We start from the raw sequence: 23,676 nt of genomic DNA, 5'->3' as shown, positions 1-23,676 counted from the left end.
ATTAATTTACATGTGTAGATGAGGCCTTAAGGATGGAAGCTAAGTCACTTTGTTCCAATTGCTTATTTCATCTTTAGATTTATTTTCAGATGTTTATAGTGCTTAATTTGTATAAAGCAGATGCGTGTGAGGGTGAATAAAAATAAAGCTTTCCATTTGATACAAGACTTCATTACTTGGGGGCTTTTTTCCTTCCATTGTAAGTCATTTCTAATAAGTCTGAGCTTCAAGATAGTAGCTTTATAATGATTGAGGACTGTGTCAAAGGACTTGGCTGTAGACGCACATGAAAATAGGATGGAGTTGCGTATTAATACAGCTGTTGTTCATACAGCTACCAACCTCATCTCACCTTGTGAGTCTTTGCTTGGGGATGTTTGATCCTTTAGTGAATCAGTACCTGAACAGCTTTAATTTTCAGCTCAGGTAAATCCATTCCAGTTTTGGTTTCATAAGTGAAAGTAGCGATGGGAGCTGTGTGATAGCATGGATTGAAGTGAAAAATGCAGGAAAAGCAATCCTGAATGTTTTGAAAGAGAACAAATTCTGAAATGAAATAAAAAGAAGTTTAGGTTGCTTGAAATCTTCATACTAAATTATCAATAGTGCTAAGGTTTAAGTGCAAATTTGGAAGAACTTCCCCTTCTCATGCTGAAACAGCCTTCAGTAGGGGAGAGAATATTTGGAATAATTGATATGTCATGACTGGATGTGAATAAATAGTGTTTTGAGATAATGACTGTAAATCAGATTACATAGAAAACTTGACTTGATTGTGAATGGAAGCTGAAGTTTATTTCAGATCACTGAAAGCTGTTCGAGGTTCACTGTCACTCATCTACTGGACTCAACATGCGGTGTTGTCACTGGCACTGGAGCAGGAGAGATGAGGTTATAGGGAGGGCAGTCACTTCCTGGGTGAAACCCTCTCTCACAGACCCAAAGTACAGCTGTGAACTAATGAAATAAATGTTCTTGGCATATGACATGAGACATCTTGATCACTAGTGATCTAGGGGATTTACAGGTGCGTGTAAAGGTCAGACTTTGTAGAAGGCAATATCAATCTCAGTGTAAGTGGCTGAACATGAGATATTGAGTAGCTTCTCAGTGCTGAGAGCAAGCTAGTATACCTTGTGAAATTCCACTGATTTGAGAAGTCACTGGGAAAGCAAGGATAGTAACGGCTGGCAGAAACAGCACACTTCATAGCTCAAAGTTAGTTAGTCTCTTAGAATTAACACATACCAAGCTATTATTGAAAAAGGAGAAGTTTTTTGTTTCTAGGGCAAGTGATTTTTGAAAATCAGACATGGAAACTGGCTTGAGGAATCCCTCAGACTTGCAAGCCTTGTGTTCTCTGTAGTTGAGGCTGTTGAGTGCTGAGGTAATGGGCATGGTGAAAAATTTCAGAGTGATGTGGAATTTTTTTTTTCCTGCACTCTACTGCCTACACACTTGGTTTTATAGGAATCAAACTGTTAAATAGCACACCTGAGTGCAACTAAGACTTAACGTGCATTTTTACCTCAGTCTGATTTCCACCTAGGAAAGCTAGGGCTTTCAGATACTGAGAAGCTTTCTGAATCTTGCAAGACCATCACTTTAGTCTACATCCCATCTAAAAATGTCTTGGCTATATACATACAGATAAAATGAGAAAATCTTTTTTCAAAACAATTTTTTCAATAAATGTGAGGGATAAATGACTCTTTCCAATCCTTATAGTCACCTTTTAACAGACATAGACAAATTTCAGTAAAACGTGTTTGAGCTGATGTTTCCACTGAAAGTGGAGCATTAGGGAACTCTGCAACAAATGCTTTGGTGTAGAAGTGGAGTAGGAAGCATTGTTCTGTGAGATACTCAAGGTTATGCCTGTTGTAAATGCATTCGAGTTGCTTAGCTTTCCAGCTGGCCACCTGCCATGGAAAAGTCCAAGCTCAACATTCTCTCATGGCTGGTGTTAGCTGTTTTTTCAGCCCACAAGATCTAAGATATTTATTTCCCATCCCTTGATCTGATAAGATTTGAAAGGGAAACTCACTGGTAAACTTGTGATTTAGTCTTGATCAGATAGTCAGCACTGCTGACTAGATTAATTCATAAGGTAATATTTTTTTTTTTCAATGTTTATTCTAGTTCTGCAGATGTCTTCTGTAAACAAAGCAAGTTTCAGGTTTGCATACTGAGCTGCTGAAAACAAAGCATGGGACTAGGGCCACATAATAATGTGTTTGTGCATCGTTCCTGGTGATTTGTAAAAACATCCAGTTGCTTTTAAATTCTGATGTGTTAGTTGGAAATGCCCATTTTTGCGTGGCAGCTGCGCACTGAGAATAAATGGGATAATTTGCTGGTGATTGGCCAGAATCTTGGATCCATCCTTCCATTTACAGCTCAGGACTTTCTTGTAACTGTGGCAAGATTGCCGCTTTCAGTTGCGTTCTCTTGTGCATTTTAGCCGACTGTGCTTGGAATGAGAAGTTGAGCTGGCATGCATTAGTTCAACTTCATGGAGAACCTCCGGTGTTTGAGATGAAAGGGTTCTGGCAGCAGTTTGAGACAATGCATTCGCTTAGACAGTTGGCAGGGAAACAGGAAGGAATCCTTTCATGGGATGCTTATGACTAGGTCTGTCGTCCACTCGTGCCAGGATGAGTGTGTGTGAGCTGGGCACACTACTGATGCTGGATACAGTAATCAGACTTTTTTTTGTTGTTTAAACATGACTGTGATTCTTCCACATGAATTGGGTATATATCCCCTTGCATCTACTCCTTGAATCTTGCTAGCTGCTAGTCAGTGAAGGCAAGGAAATGCTAAATCACCATAGCTAATATGCAAGTCTGGTTAAGGATTTTTCTAGAAAATTTTTTTTAAAAAGCAATAATCTAACCCTTTTGTATTGCACCATGCATCTTTGTTTTGTTTGTGGCCAGTACTGTTTTCTGTGCTGTTTGCACCTGCTTTCCTTCCAGTCATTGCAAATCTGTGAAGCAGGAATAGCAGTGATGAAGAGACAGTAAGTAGGAGTAAAATCAAAACGACAGGGATTTCTGTTAATGTTTCTTGAAGCTTATGGTGTAGGATGAGCCTGCCTTAGTCTATTAGCAGAAAATTCCTTTCCTCCTTGAGGTGCTGTTGCTAGTGTGCATATTTGAGAAAAATGGACAGAATTGTTAACATAGTATCAAGAGTAATTTATCTCATCTACATCCTGTTGATGTACAACACCTAGAGTTTCAGGAAAATATGTAACTTTTTTTTTCCTTGCAGCACTTTCAGAAAGAGTTGCTGTATTTAATTGCTGGGAAAAGATAACACATGGAGGAGTTGCCCTTCACCACAGGAACTCCGATCCTGTTAAGAGTGTTTCTTAGCTGTGAGGCTAGAATTTCACTCGGTCACAGGGATCCACAAATCTTATCACTGATGCGGGAGCTCAGCTTAACCTAGACTTTTTGGGAAAAAATAAATAAATATTTATCACTTTTTTTATCCCTGTGCTGTAAAGCATACAGTTTGGTCAGTGTGTCATGTAGGATAAGTTTATAGAAAGCCATCCTGACTTGGACAAACAGATTTTTGCAGTGCCTCTTTGTACTGAGCTGACAAATAATGAATTTTTAAAATATTTTCAAACTTAACATCTGATACCTACACTGTATGACTAGGCAGTAGAAAGAAGAGGTAGTTTTTAGAAGAAACTTGGAACCAAATGGTACTTTTTTGTAGCTGGTATGTTTGTAGGGTACAGATAGCAGCAACTTGGATAAGCACTGGAGTTGCTGGATGGGAGCCAGTAGCTCAGTCTGTTGTTAAGGAGGAAGTTAAATAACACTAGAGAGATTTGATAGCTAGAATTCTGTATGGCTTAAGTACAGAGAAGCGGTTAGTCCCTGCCTTGGAACTGGTGATTGAATGAAAAATTAATGTTTGTCTTGTGTCAATAAATTTCAGTGCTGAGACAGGATGTAGAATATCTGTAGAACAGAATTATGGCGTAGAATGGGCATCAGCATTTCAGGGCAATTTAGGTTACTTCAGCATCCTTCTGAGTGAATTCTTAACAAGCACAGACTTGCTTATCTCCTTGGAAAATAATACTTAATTCATCAGCTGTCACAGAGAAGAGAACACACTTTTGGCTGTAGTAAATCCATGCCCTGTTACCAGTGAGGCTGAATAGAAGTGCAGATTTAGAACTAATCTGTTGGAAGAGCCTGCAGGTTTGCGGGGGGAGAGTTGTTTGTTTATAGTTGCCCCTCATGAGAATTTTAACCCTGGGACTTCACGGTTTGTAAAAGGCTGCTACTTCCCTTGGACAAAACCAGGGTGTGGAACCTGGAGCTGTGTCTGCATGCTCACTTCCAAAGGATATATGTATTGTGGTGGCAGGACGTTAACCTGCTCGTTGTGTCCGGTAGGCCTCACTAAGAAAAGCGTTTCCTGTGTCTCTCTTTGCCAGTGAGCTTTTGGGTTCTAATCTCAGTACCCAAAAACTTGGCTGATCGAACATCTCCAACACTTTCAAATGCTAGTCTCCTGGTTATTTTATCCTACTTCTGTGCTCGTAACCTTGCTCTTCCTTGAGCCTCTGCTTTGGCTATCTTGCTTTTATAAAACATCTGAAATTGCAACATTCAAACCCATTACAATCAACAGGTGATCGACATCCCAGGAAACTTGGAAAACATGAGGTCTCGGTATTTGCCTGAAAAAGAAAGATTTCACTTGCAAGTTAGCATTAGCATTGCATTCTGCCAGTATGTGTCTCTGGCAGTCCTAATGGAATAGTACCTTATGTCAAGGCCAGTTTTGGATGAAATTATGTGTCAGTGCTTGAAGTCCATCCCATTTGTGTATCTGAGATCTTGGAGGTTAAAGGCTGGGAGATTTCCGAACTTGTTTCTGGGGTCTCCTGGATTTCCTCTGTGTTTCTTAGCCCTGCTGCTGAAGGTTTTACAACTCCTGAATGGAGGGTGGGATACAAACACCACTGTTCTTTTATTCAGATCACTGTTGCTTTCACCTTGCAGACTCAACTGCAGTTTGTGGTAGTTAGTTGCAGTATCTGTTTCTCTGTGTTTTGCTGTATTTGTGGGAATCTTGTTAGATCTGTATTATATGCTTCCTTGAAGTATAACATTTCCTTCCTGCGTGGTTTAATTCATCATCTGAAACAAGCAAAGACTGACAGGTCTACCTTAAATTGTGCACTCTAAATTTAGCAGCTAGAGACAGAATGATCAGGAAGGGCTAAATTAATATTATGTCAAAAAGGCCTTGGGACAAGGAAAGGAAAAAAGCCAATTTGGAACAGAGGGTCCCCTTTCAAGTCTTTTAGTTCAGAGCAGAATTTAGAGGAACTGCTTTTCAAAAGGAAAAGTTTGAAATGAGCCTGTGTTTTAGGGAACTGGACAATGGGATGTTTCACTGTCATTTATGATCTGACCAACCATCACTTTGAATAACCAGCTGAGGGTTCAAGTGACAAGTAGATAAATGCTAGGCTTGCAGAATATTTCTTATTACTGAGTTTGTATGGGTATTTTAAAGCAATCTACATATGATCTGTTGTGCATTTATTTTCATGAAATGAATACTGTTTGGGAACTCTGTCCAAGCGTTTTCTGCTTGCTTTTTGCCATGAGGCTATCAGTGGTAAAGGAAGTGATGCCAGATTAGTTATAATATTTCTTTAGGGAGATTTCTTATGTGTTATGAACCTAGCCTGAAGGGACAGAGATGTTAAATTCAATTAGTTATTTTCATGGTAACTTATTTGTGCTGATGTTAAGATGACATTCATATAGTACAAAATACATAAAATGGAATAAATATTTCTTCTTAATTTTGTGTCTTTTGCCCCTTGAGAATGCTGTGTTCAAAACAATCTAGGATAAAAAGAAGAGCTTTAGAGCACTATTTCAGGAAGCAAGAGTATATGTTTACGTTTTACCTTTTCTCCCTTTCTCCTTCACCAGTTAGTTTTTAAGCAAAATGTACTATTTTCTCTGGCTTCACTAAACTTTATACTGCAGATAGGGCAGTTTAAAAAAAATAATAATAATTTAAAAAAAATAATCCAATAGCAATGCTGCATTGTGGAACTTGTGGGCTCATTTTAGGCCTTCTGTTTGTGTTTCTTGATTTCCCCCAGTTCCCAGATGTGCAGTGACTCATCCTACTGAACAATGGGAACAGCATCTCTTATTCCTTCACTTGGTCCCAGTTGGCAAAACTGTTACTCAGAGGATATGTAGTGCAGAGGGAGAAATGATTAGCAGTGAGAGAATGAATCATCCAAGCGTTTGTGGTAACTCTTGTGTGGTGAGCAAGAAGTTAAGGAAGGCTTATGGTCTATACTGTGCTCTTGTGTACTAAAAAGGAGTCTCCGAATTATATAAAATTCGTAACTCGGAGGTCATTCTCCCTCCGCCCACCACTGTCCTGGAAAACACAGGGCATGGATGGGAGACAGCATTTTGACATCTTGACTTATTATCAAGGAGAAAAAAAAAAATAGCTAGCTGGTCTGTATCAAAAGCAAAATAGATGAGGATCATCTCGGACTTTCTTGACAGAACTTTTGAAATGCGAAATAGACTGTCTGTTAAAAATAAAAAAAGTCAGTACAGACATGTTTCACTGACACACTCTGCTGTGACTGACAGAATGGTGCTTTGTATCCAAGTACTGTGTTGGCTGAAATGAAATAATGTCTTTCAGATTTTAAGAAAATTATTTATGAATATTGTTAGAATTTTTTAAAGGAAATAGTGTACTAACAGGGAAATACAAGAAGATTTGAGTCTTTTTAAATATGAAAAGACAGAAGCCCATAATCTTCTATGAACATAGTTGATCTGGGGAAGTTTCTCGAGCTGCCACAGTTTTTCTTGACACACCAGCCTGTAAAAGATTGACACATCTGACCTGGACCTTTTTTGTTTGTTTTTTAAGTGAACACACAATGATGTGATTATCTTTAGGTATTTAAATATAGTATAATTAGTATAAATAGCTTTGATGGCTTCCGTTTCTATTTTGCTGCTTGCAAGCATAGTTCAAAATAGATTGCAATGTTCAAAAGACTACTTAATTTTTTTCAGTAGAACCATTAAAATATTAAGATTGGAGTTGTCAATCTGTGTAAAGATATTTTTAGTATCTGATGAATCAATTGCAAATATTAGCTGCCACTTCTGTAGGATGCCGTGCTAGTGAACCAGAAATAACTGGCTAAGATCTGGAAAAGGAGAGCATTTGAAGTGCTAAGCCAGCTTTTGAATGTAGTTGAATGGTTAGCTGGCTTTGGAGAAACCCTAAGAATTTGCACTGAAGAAGCCAAACCAGCTTGTTTATGGCCAGTGTCTTCAAGAGAAAAAAATAGTTCAACATGAGAGGGGCAGCTGATGCTTTTTGATTTTGAAACTATTTTGCCTTGAATGGAAAACCTACCTTCAACAATTCATAAACTCCTTGTGTGTGTGTATTTTTATATGCATACATACATACACACACACACAAGTACATTTGTTTGTATGTGTGTATAATACCCAAAGCATGAGATGACTTTGCATAAATAATAATATATCAATGGAATTCAAAATTGCATTCAAGTGCAGCTTGATAGAAAGCGAAATAAACTTCACTTCTAGATCTAATTAATATTGCTATCTATTTCCCCTGAATGACAAGGAAAAAATTAAAAGCTAAATGAATGTTCAGTTAATACAATTGTTCTGATTAAAAATACTAATACAAAACAGCCCTAACACCTGGAGTTTCCATATTTTACTCATTTAAATAAATTACAATTATTTGTCAAGTCGGTTGGTGCTGTCTGCAGTTGTTCTGTGCTGCCTGCTCAATGAACTGAAATACCCCACACGCTTCCCAGAAGCAACCAACTTTTCTATGAATCAGACTAAGATGTAGAGCAAGGTTACTTAAGAAGTCTTTGGAGCAGGAATTGACTCCACACTTCCATAGGCCATAACACAGGACTTAATCAGGGAATCAACTTTAAGGTAGGGGGTTTTGAGTGTGTGGTGTGGGTTTGGGGTGGGTATTTTGTGGGTTTAGGGTTTTTTTTCCCCCCTCCCATCAGGTTTGTGTGCTTCAATGTTTTGAGCTTTTCTGAACTTCAAACCCTCTAGAGCTTGTCGGGGATTTGTTGTTTTGACTGGAAACAGATATTTTGACTTAAGTACTGGATGTCTTTGAATTCTATGCTAGGAGAGAATATTCAGACATCCTCAGATTTGTCAGACCATGCATATGGTGTTCACACCTGTTGCAGCAACCCGACTTGGTTACTCAGCTATCCAAGTGTTTTGCAATTACTGCTTAAAATTTCCCAGAATGAATTATTTGGCTTAATTGCCACGTTACAAAGAGCTGTATAAGGAACTGGAGAAGTCTAGTTTCCCTATATCACTGCAAAAATAAACATGTATTTCTTTCATTAATCAGATTATTTTCTTACCTTGTTATAAATGTGCAAAATGTTAAACTGATTGATGTGTGGGGCAGGAAACAGGGAAGACACAAGTTGTAAATCAGGTGAACTTGCTTGTGTGTCCCAGCAGTTTACACGCGTACAGCTGTTTCCTGCTCTCGCGTGGGAAGGCATATGGACAAGGCAAGGACTCTTAAAGCAACTGGGCAGAAAATAGGAACAAGTTGTATCAGAGATGGCCCATTTGCAGTCTTGTTGCACATCTAAAGGCATTGTGTAGGACAAAGCACAATAGAAGGGTTTTGGGGTTCTTTGTAGCTTCGGTGACCTTTTCTTTTTGGGCTCTCCCATCTCCTAAATATGACTAATGCTGTACAGGAAGACCTTTTCTCTTATTCATGCGGTCTATGATATCTCCTCTGATCAAACAGAGTGCCAAAAAATACAGGAAATTACTTTCACCTTATGAAAATTCATGATTGTAAGGAAGCTCTTAGAGCAATTGTTCTTTGGAAACTTCCGCCCAAAAAAGTAATCTTTTCTGCTAGTTATCCACTGTAAATCTTTTGTGATACATGGTAGCTTTTTGCAAATATGCATGTTCTCTCTCCTTTATGAAAAGACACTTCCAGTTTTAAATGTTAGGAAATAATAAATTACAGCTCCTTTTTGTCTATGCCTTATGCTGAAAGTATGTACTTGTGCAGTACACTGAATCCTCTGGTCTCCGGTCTGATTCTTCAAAATGAACTGTTGTGGTGGCATCTGTTTACAGTTGTACTGGAGGGAAATAATTTTATTCTGCCGTCTCAAGCCTATGGCGTAGAGGAGAATGTATGGCTTAAGAATTTATATTGCTGTTGGAACCTGAGATGATATTTTGAGAATGTTCTCATTCTGAATTAGTGACCTGGTGAGTGCACCTACTGTCAGTTTGGTCATTACTGACACGGTCCTGATTTGTGATATATATATATATATATATATATATATATAAAAAAATATATAAATATATATATATAAAATGTGTTTTCCTGCCTAAAATTATTAAAAGGCAGCAGGAGTTTCCATTTTATCCTTCTTATGACATAGCTACAACTGCAAGACACATGTCCTAAACAATGAAGAACGCTTTCTTACTGAACAGGTTATCTTCATCTGAAGAAATGAAAGGGAAGTGTTTGAAGGAGAATGGGTTTCTGCCAAAGATAGTTTCACTCCAGAACTAAAGTCTACATCTATATGGAAACAGTTTTATTACTTCTAAAAAGTATGTGTAGGGCTTCTTTTATCCACTAATGTGAAGTGGCACTTGATTTGAGTGTGATAGATGAGTAAGCTTGTTAAAAAAAAAAAAAAAAAAAAAAATTCAAAAAAACCCAAAACACAAAACCTTTTACACATTGTCACACAGGAATAAATTTTCGTTGTAACATTGCCTGTATTCTTCTCAATGTAACTTTTTTTTTTTTTTTTGACAAGCAAGTCTAACTTAAATTATCACAAATTGTGGCTGACTTAAAATCTCTCTTTTCTAAAGATATGCCAGTCAGTCTAGGATATGCTTTTGGTCACTGTTGTGAATTTTAAACAAAATACATTGGCTTCTAATAAACGTGTTTCACTTTTAACTCCTACCCAGTGTCAATTAACTGCATTCATCATACAAGGGGGGAAAAGAAACCTAATTCTTTAAGCCAAAGCAAAGGAGTGACTTCAATAACACTTCCTTTTCATTGTAAAGATTTACTGGATAGCTTTGAGAATTTATTCAGATCTCTAATCAACTTTGATTTTTCTAGAACTAGTAGAGAATTGCTTTCAAAGAAATGCTGCCTTACCTACACGGCGGTAGCGTATTATGGCAGCTCCACTTTGTTATCAGCAGTTCATGTGAATCAAGCTATGCAGTACTTCTATTGTCCCAGCTCCTGAAGCGTATCAGGATGTTGACCCAGCTTCCACATGTGATATTGCTATGTTAGACCTTGGCGCGTGTTGGAAAGTGAAAACACGGTTGGATTTGCTATCCTAGAAACAAGTTTAGTTGCCATCTCTTTTTCCTTTTCCACAGGGTGAATCAGTGAAATACTTCCTGGATAACCTGGATCGGATTGGTCAGCTGGTAAGATGTACCTTCTCTTTCTGAACCAAAAGAGCTCAAAGAGATAATGGAAGCCTGGGTGTGCTACGATTAATGCTTTTTGGTTTGTTTTTGTTGTTGGTTTTTAAATAATAATGCATTAAAAAACTTCAAAGTTCTTTACTCTAGAAGTAGTAAACTCCAGCCATATGAAACTGAACCTTAGTATTTCCTTAATCTTTTTTGACAGACAACAAATATTGTTTATGGAAGCTTTATTTATGCACATATTTTCTTTTATCAGTCCTTCTATGCAGTCTCTGATTCTCATTACTTTTTGTGATGATCTCATGGCTGGTGCTGCTTAAGGTAGCAGAATGAAAAATTACCAAATAAAAAAGATTACTAGCACTTGCAGGATTCAAAATCAGTAATGAAAACATCTGTCAGGAGACTTGGAGGAGAAAGAAGGGAGATGTTTTCCTAAATAGTGATAAGCTTCTGAAGAACAGATCTCTCTATAGTGGTGGGCTGGGCCACAACCCGTGGTAGAATATGTTGCTATACTTGCCAGTCATGGACTGTGAACCTGGAAGAAGTATTTCCACTAAACCTTGCAAGATGTCCTTTGTAAGAATAATGAACTGTGGAAAAACTAGATTCCAAAAAAAAAAAAAAAAAAAAATGCTTTCAGTGATGATTTGGAGATCTGCTTTACTGAACACTACCTAAATGGCAATAACGCTGTGGCCACGAACTTCATAATGATAAAATAGACTTCAGCCTGTAAATGGGAGGCTTGAAGGATAAAAATGTAAATGAATGAATTGGTTGTATATTTTTATTCTCGTATGTCTCAGGATCTTCTGTAGCTGTTTACCAATATGTTGAGATAAAAGGTCAACAGTCCATTATTTTAAAGTTGAGTATTCATTCTTCACTTGATAACTGAGAAAACATGGCTCTTGTTGACACCCCCCCACTGCCCCCCCACCGCCTTGCTTCAATATTCTGGCATTAGCTAGCATTTTTTAAGGACTTTTTTGACACTTTTCTCCTTTCTTTTACAGAATTATTTCCCCAGCAAACAAGATATTTTGCTGGCTAGGAAAGCCACTAAGGGGATAGTAGAGCATGATTTCATCATTAAAAAAATACCTTTCAAGATGGTGGATGTAGGTGGACAGAGATCTCAGCGTCAAAAGTGGTTCCAGTGCTTTGATGGAATAACTTCAATTTTGTTTATGGTCTCCTCCAGTGAATACGATCAGGTTCTCATGGAAGACAGGCGCACAAATAGACTTGTGGAGTCCATGAATATCTTTGAGACGATAGTCAATAACAAGCTTTTCTTTAATGTTTCTATTATCCTGTTCCTCAACAAGATGGATCTTCTTGTAGAGAAGGTAAAGACTGTCAGCATTAAGAAGTATTTCTCGGACTTCAAAGGTGACCCTCACAGGCTAGACGATGTTCAACGTTATCTGGTGCAGTGCTTTGACAGAAAGAGGAGAAACCGTAGTAAGCCGCTCTTCCATCACTTCACCACTGCCATAGACACTGAAAACATCCGCTTTGTGTTTCATGCTGTGAAGGACACGATCCTTCAAGAGAACCTGAAGGATATTATGTTGCAGTGAAGGAGAGCAGCCCATGTTCTGTTAAAATTTGCCAGAGGGTTAGATCAAAGTTTTTATCCTTTCTTTATGGCCCTTGCATGTGGTATAGGACCCATGCTAATTACTTGGCTCAGGAATGCTGTAAACTAGCCAGTCCAAACAGAGGAGCTATAGGCCGAAGGAGTCAAATGTTGATGTTAGCTACTGAATCATTTGGACTAGAAACACTACTGAAACATGGCCGTTGTAGGTTCTGTACCTAGTTTGGAATGCTGAATAACACAACCACCTTCTGCCTTCTTAGAAACAAGACATCTCCGACAAACCCTGTATGGAAGACACGTTGTTTTAAATGAATATGCTCATTTTTCAGAGACACTAATCATACAAACTGCCTTTTTTGTAGTTTGGAGGTGCTGAATCGATCAAACTAATCTAAACGTAATGAGATTGGTAGCCGTATTGGAGAATGTTAATGGAAGTTCCATTCTTAACCCTTAGGAATATAACGAGATCTTGTGTGCATGTTCAGCTTTGCCAAGGGTCTGGAATCCACTTATCCAGGTGGATGCACAGCTCTTGTCTGAAGGTTTTGCATGAGTCTTCTCAGGCAAAAATCTAAAACTGTATAAGGAAACGTGTGTTGGAGTAAATTGGGTGGGAAGTTAAGGCCTCGCTGATACAGAGAAGGGTTTATTTTGCACTATGTGTGAAGGGTATTACATCATGGGAAAAATGATTTCCTTGGTGAAGCAGCCTCTGCTAGAGCACCTGACCATGTATCTGCACAGTGGGTGCTTGACTGAGATGGACTTCACGGAAATCCAGCGCTGTTCTCACACCCGCACTTGGCAGTATTTGTGAAGGTTCAGTATCTTGTGTGACAGGGCTTTATCTATATTCAAAAGTTTGAAAGCTGATTAAACTCTTAAGCAAAGGTTTTGGTAGTACAGCAGCTGCTTGATTAGTTCCCAACAGCTGACCTTATAGTTCAGTGAACACCCTAGAGATCCCAGTTTTACAGCTGCACTGATGTATTTGGACAGCAAGACCTTGCTGTAAAATTAGCCTTTAATCTGTGTCTTAATGGGATCTTTAGCCTATAGTAATGCACATGTAATTCTGAGTACAGTCAAGTTTGGAGTTGCCCATTTTAGGCAATGGTTTCTGTGTAAAATTGCAAGAGGCTACGAATAATGTTAATACGAACTGTTAAATTTCCTAGCTCTCTCAATCCTTGTAACTAACTGTCAGGTGCCTTTTTTGTGTACAGACATATCTGATCTCTTCTACTACGGTGGGGTACATGGACAAACTGAAGATCTGCCTTTTATAGCAACATTGTAGTGCTATCCTTTAGGTAATTTTCAAACATAGTTTACTGTGCAATTTTTGTCATAGTTTTTATCCGAGAATAAAACCTGAAGGGCTGTTTGTACCCATAAAAAGTCAGCAGATTCCCTGGAGTTCTTATCCCCTTTGAGCCTGTAATGGCATCTAAAAACAAGCAACTTCAGCTGGTAATCCCATGGGAAATGTGGTCAAAAAAAGTCCTGTTCCGTTGTCCTTTCATGTTAATTTGGATAAAATCTGGAATCTTTCTTCCCCTCTGAAGCTTGCAGATGTTCATATCAGTATTTTTGTGTAGTTTCCTAATGTAGCAGTCTTTTGGCTTTCTTTGTGCAGGCTTCAGAGTGGAAAAGATGTGGTTGTTTCAGTGCTATGTAACGCGCACAGTATCGAGGTAAGAAGCAAAGGAAAAGTTGCAGATGGGAAAATCCAACTTTAATTTGAGCAAACTTAAACAAGAATTAGATTCCTTGTAACAAGTCTTATTTTTGCCAGGACCAACTCTGTCTTTTTAAATATTTATTCATTTTTCCCCTTCAAGGTTAAAAATGAATATGTGACTAATATTCAGATGGGGGGAAACTCTATTACATTTGAAAAGGTAAATGTTTCAACACAGTGTGATGCAAACAGGTTTACTCATCATGTAAGGTTTGTTTCTCTAAGGTAGCCCATTTGTTTCGCTGAAGACTAAGACTGTTTTCAAAGCTTTCAAAAATTTTTGGAGTTCTTGGTAGTGGTTTCCACTTGACACAAGACACTGAGAAAGAAGGCAGTTATGGGCTGACCTGACTTCTCAGTTGACTTGACTTTATTTCCTAGTTTGCTGTGAGCTTTATTCTTTCACTAGATTTTCTAGATGGGTTAATATTATGCTTGTTTTCTCAAATGAGTTAAACATTCCCTTTCAACTGTATTTTTTCTCAAGAATTACCTCAGTTTTATGTCTGAAGCTACTGTAGTTTTACCTGGGAGGCATCGCATGGAATTTCCTGTTCTGTTTTTCTCTTCGTGCTCATCCATGGTTTTGTATCCTTAGTCACCTTGTGGATTTAAAACTCTGAACAGAGATAATAATGCAACTTATATTTTAAGTAACTTAATCTGCACCTGGAAAAGAAACAGCATGAGATGTCTCATAGTGAGTTCTCAAGCATTTTTTTTTGTATGATACGGCAGTTTTGCACACTAAATCAGAGTTTTAGGGAACCAGTTTGATCACCTCAGGCCCATTATCGTCCTTCTTGTTTTTATTGATAAAATGGGTCTAAGTGTGGCGCTGTAGACTGCGGATGAAAATCAGTAGTTTGGCTCTGTGTTCTGTTGAACTTTGATAGTGGTGGTTCACACCAGGAACCCAAGATCGGAAAGCTCTTGCAAAAGTCAAGCATTTCTCAAGTTTGCAAAGGATCTGGCCTATGACTAAAAAGGACTTTTTTTTTAAGTGGCAGCTTTCTCTGCAAAATACACTCCACTTTTTGCTGCAACTTAGGGGGTTTGGGTTTGGGTTTGGGTATTTTTTTCCAAGGTAAGCTGTAGTATAATAAAGCCAGAAAATCATGTTACGGTAAATCAGCAGAACTTAGGTAGGTTAGGTCGTACAAACATCTCGGGACAGGCTTGGTCGGTTGCTTAGTCCTTTCACAAGAAACAAGTAGAAAACTTTAAGTGACATCCTGGAAAACTTTGCAGGTAAACACAGCTGAGAGAACATATTTCTTTGTTAACTTTATAGGCTTATTGTTCATTTAGCTAGTCAGGAAATGGGTCACAGGCAGGATGACAATCAGATAGAGACCTTGAACTACTACTTTTTTTTTTTTTTTTAAAAAAGCAGCTTTTTGCTGTCCCTCCTCTGACACCCACAGGTCAATGACCAGTGATGGGGTGCTGCAAATGGGTTGTCTCTCTCAAGGACAAAGAGAGGAAGTGCTTGCAGTGTGTGCTTGCAGGAGAGACTTACGTAGTCTTGCAGTTTAAGTAGAAAAACTAACTAAATGGGAGTCATTTATCAAACACTACTTTGGTCCTCAGAACAGGCTTTAAGCTAATTCAGATTGCAGTGCTGTCATTCTCTGAACAATTCTTAAATGGCATTACAAGATGACATGGTGAATTGGAATTAAAAAGGAAGAACAGTTTTCTGTAAGTGACATTTAATAGGCAGTTGTCACTCTGATGGAATTAAATAATCTTAATGTTGAAAATGAATTAATATTGATTATGGAATGGAAATTACTGGCCACTCAACTTTGCACTACAACTCAAAGATGCTTCCAGTTTGATACAAAGAATTGATCTTATTTTATTTAATATGATAGCACAGATTGACTCATTAACTTGATAATATATTCATTTTTTTAAATGCTACTGTGGAAAACGTAGAACTAGGCATGTTACAAACATGAAGAAGCTCCTGAAGATGACCGTTTATGGGCTTTCTGAGCCAACTAAAGCCTGAACCTCAGCCAAGCAGACAGAGTGGAGGAACTAACGGCAAAAAAAATTGTAGTGAAATGGAGTAGGAAGAGCTCATCTGTATGTGTCACTGCAAACAAAAATGTAATTCCACTAGGATAGCTCAAGTAGTTTTTGGTATGAAAAATGGTGCATTTGAAAAGTGTGTCCCATCCTGTCCATGTGTCATCCCTGCCATCCCCCCCACCCCGGGTATTCACCAGTCCTGGTTACTGTAATCTGCAAAGAACCATAGAATTAAAGAAGCTAAAAGAATAGACATGGAACCAGTGAAGAAGCTAGCAGCTTTCTTTAGTGACAAATGCCTACCTTTCACAGAATATCATTTTAGAAAACAAGCCCTTTGCTGTCTTTAGATGGCTGTCTTTGTGGATATTAATTTCATGTTTTGGAGTCTTTTCTATGTATGTACCTCTTTAGTTCTGAGGGGAAAAAAAAAAAAACCAACACAAAACATTCTGCTGCCTGGAACTCCAGGATTTCTGTAAAAGGCCCCTCTGATTTTCAAGCAGTGAGTGTTGACACCTGACTTAGCTTTGCTTGTGTCATCCAGTTTTCAGGAGTATTTATCAGGTAGATAGACAATTTGATGCATGCCAGCTTGAGACACAAACACGATATGCAATAACACCTCCATACGCTGCAGCTTGTCATGTACGCCAAACACTGATCTCTCATGATGAGAACTATATTGATTCCTTTAAGTTCAGTAGTAGCCTCTTTTCTATATCATTTTTCTAGTATAAAATCACATGGTGTAGTCAGGGGTTTTAATATAGCACTGCCAACTCTTTACCTCAGTACACTCTTTACTAATTCTGTAACACAGGTAGTGGTGGGTAGGGTGTTTCAGCAGCAACCATAAAACATCTGTGCCTACTTTTGTAAATGGGTTTTTAACAGATTTCTAGGGAGCATCCATTATGGGACAGGAAGACTGGCATGGTCTGGGCCAGACGTGGGCTGAGTTGATATTGACTCCACACACTTGTAGATGAGGACTGTTTAGCCTAGTGAGGAACTAATTGGCAAGGCAATACAAGACCTAGTGCTTTTTAGTATTGCCTGTTTTGTGATTAGCTGGGGTGATCTCTGCTTTGTGCTGTGAAGTGGGCACTTCTTTGTTTTAACACTAATCTTTTTTTTACATAGATGGAAATGAGTAAAGCCAGGATATTTGGAGCTGAAACTGCTGCTCTGCTAACCAGGTGATGCTATCTCTTTGCTCATCTTGGTGGTTGGACAGTTTAGCTTGATTCTTGATGTTTTTATCTTTCTAATGGCATTTGGAAAGCGGTGTTGAAGTTTGTCTATGTGTCGATTATGCTTGTTTTCTTATTGGGTGGGGAGTATGGAGGTACTAGATTGTCAGTGCTAGTGGTTCTGTGCCTGGCTTGACGAACTGTATCACAACCTAGCTCTTGGCATTTGTCCAAAGATCATATCTTCTGTCCGATGTGAAAATATTCATGGTTGGAGAGAAAAAAAGAGCAGCACTGACTTCCAAGGTGGGCATTCTGGTAAAAAAGCCAAAGTATGTTGGAAGGGAGCAAGAGAGGGGAGCTATTTTCTAAACAGATCCCAAAAGCTGATGGTGCTTGAAGACTGACTGTATTGAAGTGAAATGCCATCTGCATTGACCCCAAAAGCTTTGAGTGACTCCGGAGAGCTGGTGGCTGTGAATTAACTGCGGCAGGCTGGCAAGGCCGGCCCTGCTGCAGCTGCACACCCTTCCATTGTAAATCTCTCTTCGTCTGTTCATAACTGCGTGCTAAAACTCAATTCCTACTAGAACGTGGTATGCAGATCTCTGGCCAGACAGCGCATCTTACTCCTTTCTAACAGCTACTTAAACTTTCTTCAAGATATCAGAGCATGAGTATTTCAGGGGAATGGCTAGATAACAGACTGTTTCCATTATTTGAATAAAAACTAGTACTGATGGAGAGCAAAATTTTTGGATAAGTAGGACAGGAGAAAAAGCATCTTACGAGGGAAGTATCACATTTGGAATAGCACTGCTTCTCTGCTAATACTTCCCGTCAATCTCTTGTGCTGAACTTGTGTGCAGGTGGTTGGGCACAAAAGCTGGGAGAAGATAGTAGGGAGAAGGGGGATGTGGAAGAGAAATGATCTTTTGGTAGTTCACAAGACTTGGAAAGCATGTATGGTGGGCTTAGGTTTGAAAACGTGTTCAAACTCCTGTTCGCATTGAAGCCATTAACTGTCTTCAGGATGATGAGCGTTTTTCCAGTGAACAGGTTTCGTTATCTGGCATGTGAAATGAGCTTGAATTGATGATACACGTTAAACAGTATTTCTGGAGACTCCACTTAACAAAATGGCTAGTATTTATTGCTCTTGTGATGAGTTGTCTTGTTTATGGAATCAATATGTATGAAAGCAAACTGACAAACCACAAAGTTATCTCGTGACACAATCATGTAGCTAGGAAGCCAATTAATGTTATCTTTTATTCTGCAATTTACTTGCTCTCTGGTGCCTATGCATTGTAACACACATACTATGCAATATCATTCTTTAAACCAGTTCACTGCATTGGGCAAGAAAGGCCTGAGTTTAGCCTTAATTTTCTAACAATTCACAGGAAAGTACTTTAAAAACAGTGACAAACTAAAAGAAGGTGAAAAATGCATGAAGTAAAAGCACAGTTCCAGACTGTTCACATAAGTGTCTTTCTAGCACCAAAACAGCATCCATGATAGAAGCAGCTACTTGCTGTAATAGTTTCAATTTATGAAAACTGTGTACTAGATAAAATTATATTGTGATGTGTAAAAAGTGTATTTTATAGCTTTGGTGACTTAGTTTACTGTTTTGTATATATGAATTTTATAAATCTATTAAAACCTGACTTGTTATACTGTTCTTTATGGGTTTTATCTTTCAACAGTCGAGTGACATTTTTGCTTTATTCAAAAATTTTCTGCGAGAGCGCTGCTTTTTGAATAAAGTACAGCATGAACTGCATGATACTGCAGCTGTCATGCAATAAAATCTTGTTCTGTAATCTTTGCGTATCTCCTACCTGTCCAGATCTCATCTGTATCATTCTTCCTGCGTGTGTCCAGGAATTGAAGGCTGGTGAAACATTAGCCTATATAAAACTTCTAACAACTCATGCACCTGTAGCATTCCAGTAGCTGACTTAGGCCTTAGAAGTGATGGGAAGTGGAGGGGGAGACACAGCTCGAGTTTGTGCTTATGTATTTTAAGCTCAGCAAGAGAAGATAATTAAGCCTGTTGAGTTGGCAACACCTGTCAGATTCCTCTTCTGCTGTGTAGCATCTGATAATAGCCACAGGAACTATACTTGCTTCTTTTCCAGTGCCAGTCCCCTCTGTTGGAGTCGCTTACTTGTGTGCTGTGGTATCTTGTACGGCTCTGCGGAGCCATTGACCTTTGAGCAGTCATCAGAGCGTTGCCATCCTGGCATCAATTCTGCCAGAACTTGAGCTCCAGTTCTTAGGAATGTCATTAACCTTTCCTTGCTTGTACTTTGAAAGGCCACATCTGGCAGATTTTTGTGGCAAGTCTTAATTGTTTCTTGTGTGAACTGTTAATGCCTAATCAATTACACTGGCAGGTACACAATTCGAAACACTTCATGGAGCATTGTTTGTCCTTTTTACTAATCATTGGAAATGTTAGGTCCTCAGCTGCATCAAGTTTTTGGGAATAGTTGACTTTTTTTTCCCTGGAGGTGCTCAGCACTTTCAGGTAACGATGTGCATTGTCAGTGTTCAGCATCTCTGAAAATGAGGGCAGATGAATTGCAAATTCAGTCTGTGCTAACAGGAGGTTTCCAGGCGTCATCACGTACTTTCTAATCTGAAAAGCCCTCAGCGACAGCAGCAGCTCCAACTGATCTCTTTGGTCAGCTTTTACTTTACTGTGAAAGTAAATTACCTCTTTTCTGGGCCAAAATATTCCTGTGAATTACAGCTCTACAAGATAGTATATAGGAAAAGTTTAACAGGTTTCCCACTGGAGCAAGAAAAGGCTCTTTCTGGCCATATCTGCTGGAACACATTGGTGCGGTCACAGGGGCCATGCCAGGCTTTTGAGGCACTTGACCAGCAGGCAGGGAAGGGGGTTGTTTTAAGTTGTCACTTTTGTCTGCTCCAAAGCTGGTTGGGGTTTGGTTGGTTTGTTCTGATGGAGTTTCTCTGGTGTTTAAATTGCCGAATCGCCAAAGCTTTAATCAAAATAAGAAATGAGTTGTCACTGGAGTGCCTACCTGAGCTCAGTCCTTCCCTAGTCAGCAGTCGTGAGCAGGTGCTTAAACTGCACCAATTTCAGTGGGATTTAAATTTGTATTTGGAACACGTGGTGGGACGCTTGAATCGGGGTGTCTTAGTGACACCATTAATATTTCTGCATCTCAGTCTATCCTACTTCATATAGCAAAGATGTCCCTTTCGTAATTCAACTGCACAGATGTCGCCCCATAAGAACAGAGGCCGGAGCGGACGGTTCTGCAGGTAAGTTTGTCTGTTCAGCGCCGATGAATGCTGATACCCTTCACAGAGAGACAAAACTCAATTTATTAACTTTGAATTCTCTTCCCTGGATCAGCATGGCTACCTGTTACTAGAGTATCTCTTCTGCAATTTCAATAATCCAACACTCCAAAGTTAAAAGGAAAAACATGGCTATTTCCCCAGGGAGAGGCTTCTCTAAAATGCAAAGTAGGCAGGGCTATATAGCTTTGTATTTTTGCTAAAGTGTACAAGGCCTAAGGCTTGGGGTGGTTATAGTAATATTTAAGTCTTCATTAAGAGGAATTAAATCCCTGTGATTTCCAGCTCCAGTCTGGTATCTCATTATCTTGTACAGACCTGGGAGGAAGCTTATTCAGTTACTAACAAAAACTACCAAATTTCTTGCTGCTCTCCCCAAGACTGACCAGCATCTTGGGGTGCTGTATGGTGTTAAGGAAGGAGGAGTTATTGGGAAGAGTGTTCAGGGATTTTTTAGAAAATGTAACTTTCCTTCAAAGCCCCCTCTTTAAACATTTTTCAACTTTTTAAACTTTTTTTTTAAACTTTTTTTTCTAAACTTTTTTTTTCAACTTTTAAAACTTTTTTCAACTTTCCTTTAAAGTCTTCTCTTTAAAGCACAGTGGAAAGGGACTTAAATTAAAAGTACCATTTTTAGGGGAGGGAGGTGGTCATATCCCCTGTTAAATCAGAACGTGCTGGATACTGCTAATGAAATGTCTATGGAAGACACTGGTTTCTCCTCTCCCAACTTTGTAAGCTGTTGTAGGCAATTTCACCCCTAACTAGTGAAGAGTCTGGGGTTTGTTGTTTTCCCTGGACAGTTGCATTGTAGCCCCACTCCCTTCAATTACAGCAACTTCTTGTTTTAAGAGTAGGAGTGGCATGTTCTGCCTGTTTATTCTTGGGAGAAGATATTTGTCTTTATGAGCTCGTAAAGCTATTAAAAGACTGTTTTCTGCTCTGTTCAGGAATATAGACTTTAGAAGTTGCTTCAAAACAAGTATCCTCGAGCTTGGGGCAGAAAGGGAGTTACTTTGATCGTGGAGGATGCTTTAGGTAGCCACAGGATGGTGTGGTTTGGGAGATGTCCTGAGCAAGATGAATCTAATGTGAATCCATGTTGCACCATTGCCTTTAGCGATCGTTGCATGAAGGGTAACAGCAACTTCAGGAAGGAGTTACCTGGTTCTGCTGGGGAATCTCCTGAAGGCGGCAGCCAGGTCATGTGCAGAGTTAATTTCTAGACCATCTACCTGTCACAACAAGACACCCACAGGTCACGAGGCAGAGAAACGACAGCGCTGCCTTCCTGGGGCTGCGGAGGGAGGCGGCCAGCCGGAGCCCCGAAGCCGTGCCCAGGGGAGCTCTGTGGCAGGCTGCTGCTACCGTTGCCCTTTGGGACTTGACTTCTTTCCCATCTGGGTGCCCAGCACCTTTCACTGCCTGTCTTCCTGCAGAAGGCTCACCAAACTGTGGCTGAAGTGCTGCATAGCGAATACCTAGGTTCTCCTGCCCACTGCCTACTACGCAGTGAAACTCTGTTCCTGGACCATTTGTAGCCAACTCTGATCTTGGTTGCTGAGTTGCAAGTAACTTCTGGGTGTGCATTTATATATAGAGTACCCTGCTACTTCTTGCTGATGGTCAATCTGCAGCTTGACCTTCTAAAATGACTCCTAAGTATCTCATCTGTATTTCTGTTCCACAGCTTACTCAGCAGGTCATTAGCTGCAAGTTATGCTGCTGCTCCTGCACCCTTCCAAGTAGAAGTATCTCCCCAGAAACCTGCTGCTTAAAACACAGGAAATCCTATTTAGGGACTTGCCTTCAACTTGTTTTACTTCTAATTCCTCTGTCAGTGGTCTTCTGCCCCTCTACAACTCTGGTAACATGCAGAGAAGAGTAGGAATTGCACCTTTGTGCTTTAGTCCTGGTTATAACCTTGATGTTCTGTGCAATGTTGGCCAGTCATTTTATCCCTCTGTGACCCAGGTTGCCTCCAGTCCTTACGCTGGTGTAGACTGTGTAGTGTTAAGTGCAAAGTATTACTTACAGACCCTGGGAACAAAATGTTATGCTGTGCTGTCATGTGCAGCAGCAGCACTGGAAACCTCTGATGATGTGAAGAGTAGCTACCTCCACAGGAATGTCTTTGCATGAACAAAAACTTGCAGTGTAATATTGCATGGACTTTCTCTCCTTCATCTGCCTAAGGACTTAAAAGCCTAACAGCCGCTTTCTGCCTGTCACCGCAAAGTTGCATCTTGCCTATGGACCCTGCTGAGCTGCCCATGCAAGCAGTTGAAGCTCCGAGTTGCTGTGCTCATTTATTTCTTACCTGGAGCACTTCTGGACAAGCTGAGCTGGTAAGTGGTGGTTCTGTCAGTGGTGGTGTCAAAAATATCTGTTATTGGTAAGCAACAACTCTTCAGCAGAAATTCATGCTTTCACAACAGAGCTCACGTGAGTCTATAAGCCAAGTGTCACGTCGGGAGTTGCCCATCTGTGACTTCTGCCAGCAGTTCAAATTGTTTCTGTGCCACCCCTTTTCTCTGTTGTCTTTGGAGTTTGGTAGCAAGCTGCCCCTTTCCCTTAAGCAATATTGTCATCCTGAGTTCGTGGTCTCTTTCTGGAAAGTTTCTGAAGTTCAGCCTAATGATTCAGTACAGCATCAAGTAAGAGCAAACAAGGCTGAACAAAAAGTAATCTCTTGCTTAAAATAGTAAATCTGTTACGGCAACAACTGAGCACATGTGGGGCAGTACATGGATTTGTAATTTAAGCAGGATTTGTTTGGAAAATTTCTTCTGCTGGGAAGAATGTCTTGGATGAGAACCCCATCGCCTTTGAGGCTGCCAGGAGAGGGCGGCAGCAGCGGCTCTGCTGCACCGCGCCTGCCCCAGTCCAGGCGCGCGGCCTGGAAAAAACGTTTCCAGGAATTGCCGTCATCAGTCCTGAAGCCAGAACTCCCTTTTTCTCCCTGCATGAATCATGCGGATGTGAAGTTGCTTGTGTTTCCGGAATCCAGCTGAATTTATTACGAGATCATCTTTTCTACTCACCTGCACGAGTAAATCTCAAGCTTTTCTCAAATGTGTTCCATGTCTCGCTTCCCACTCCAAAACGGCATTGCAGGGTTACTGCACGGTT

General features: G+C 39.7%; 1 protein-coding gene across 1 annotated transcript in view; it reads left to right on the top strand.

Moving 5' to 3' along the window:
• Nucleotides 1–12,688, top strand: part of GNA12 (G protein subunit alpha 12) — a 38,497-nt gene extending 25,809 nt beyond the window's left edge. Inside the window, exons 3-4 of the mRNA XM_082313947.1 lie at nucleotides 10,545–10,595; nucleotides 11,624–12,688. Of these exons, the coding sequence (XP_082170073.1) occupies nucleotides 10,545–10,595; nucleotides 11,624–12,193 (621 nt within the window). The 3' untranslated portion in view covers nucleotides 12,194–12,688. The remainder of the gene's footprint in view (nucleotides 1–10,544; nucleotides 10,596–11,623) is intronic.
• The last annotated feature ends 10,988 nt before the right edge of the window (nucleotides 12,689–23,676 follow it).

Source organism: Platalea leucorodia, assembly GCF_965183815.1.
Source record: "Platalea leucorodia genome assembly, chromosome: 5".
NCBI classification, from domain to species: Eukaryota; Metazoa; Chordata; class Aves; order Pelecaniformes; family Threskiornithidae; genus Platalea; species Platalea leucorodia.
The sequence above is the reverse complement of the archived record's forward strand: the minus strand, read 5'-3'. Positions and strand labels throughout refer to the sequence as shown.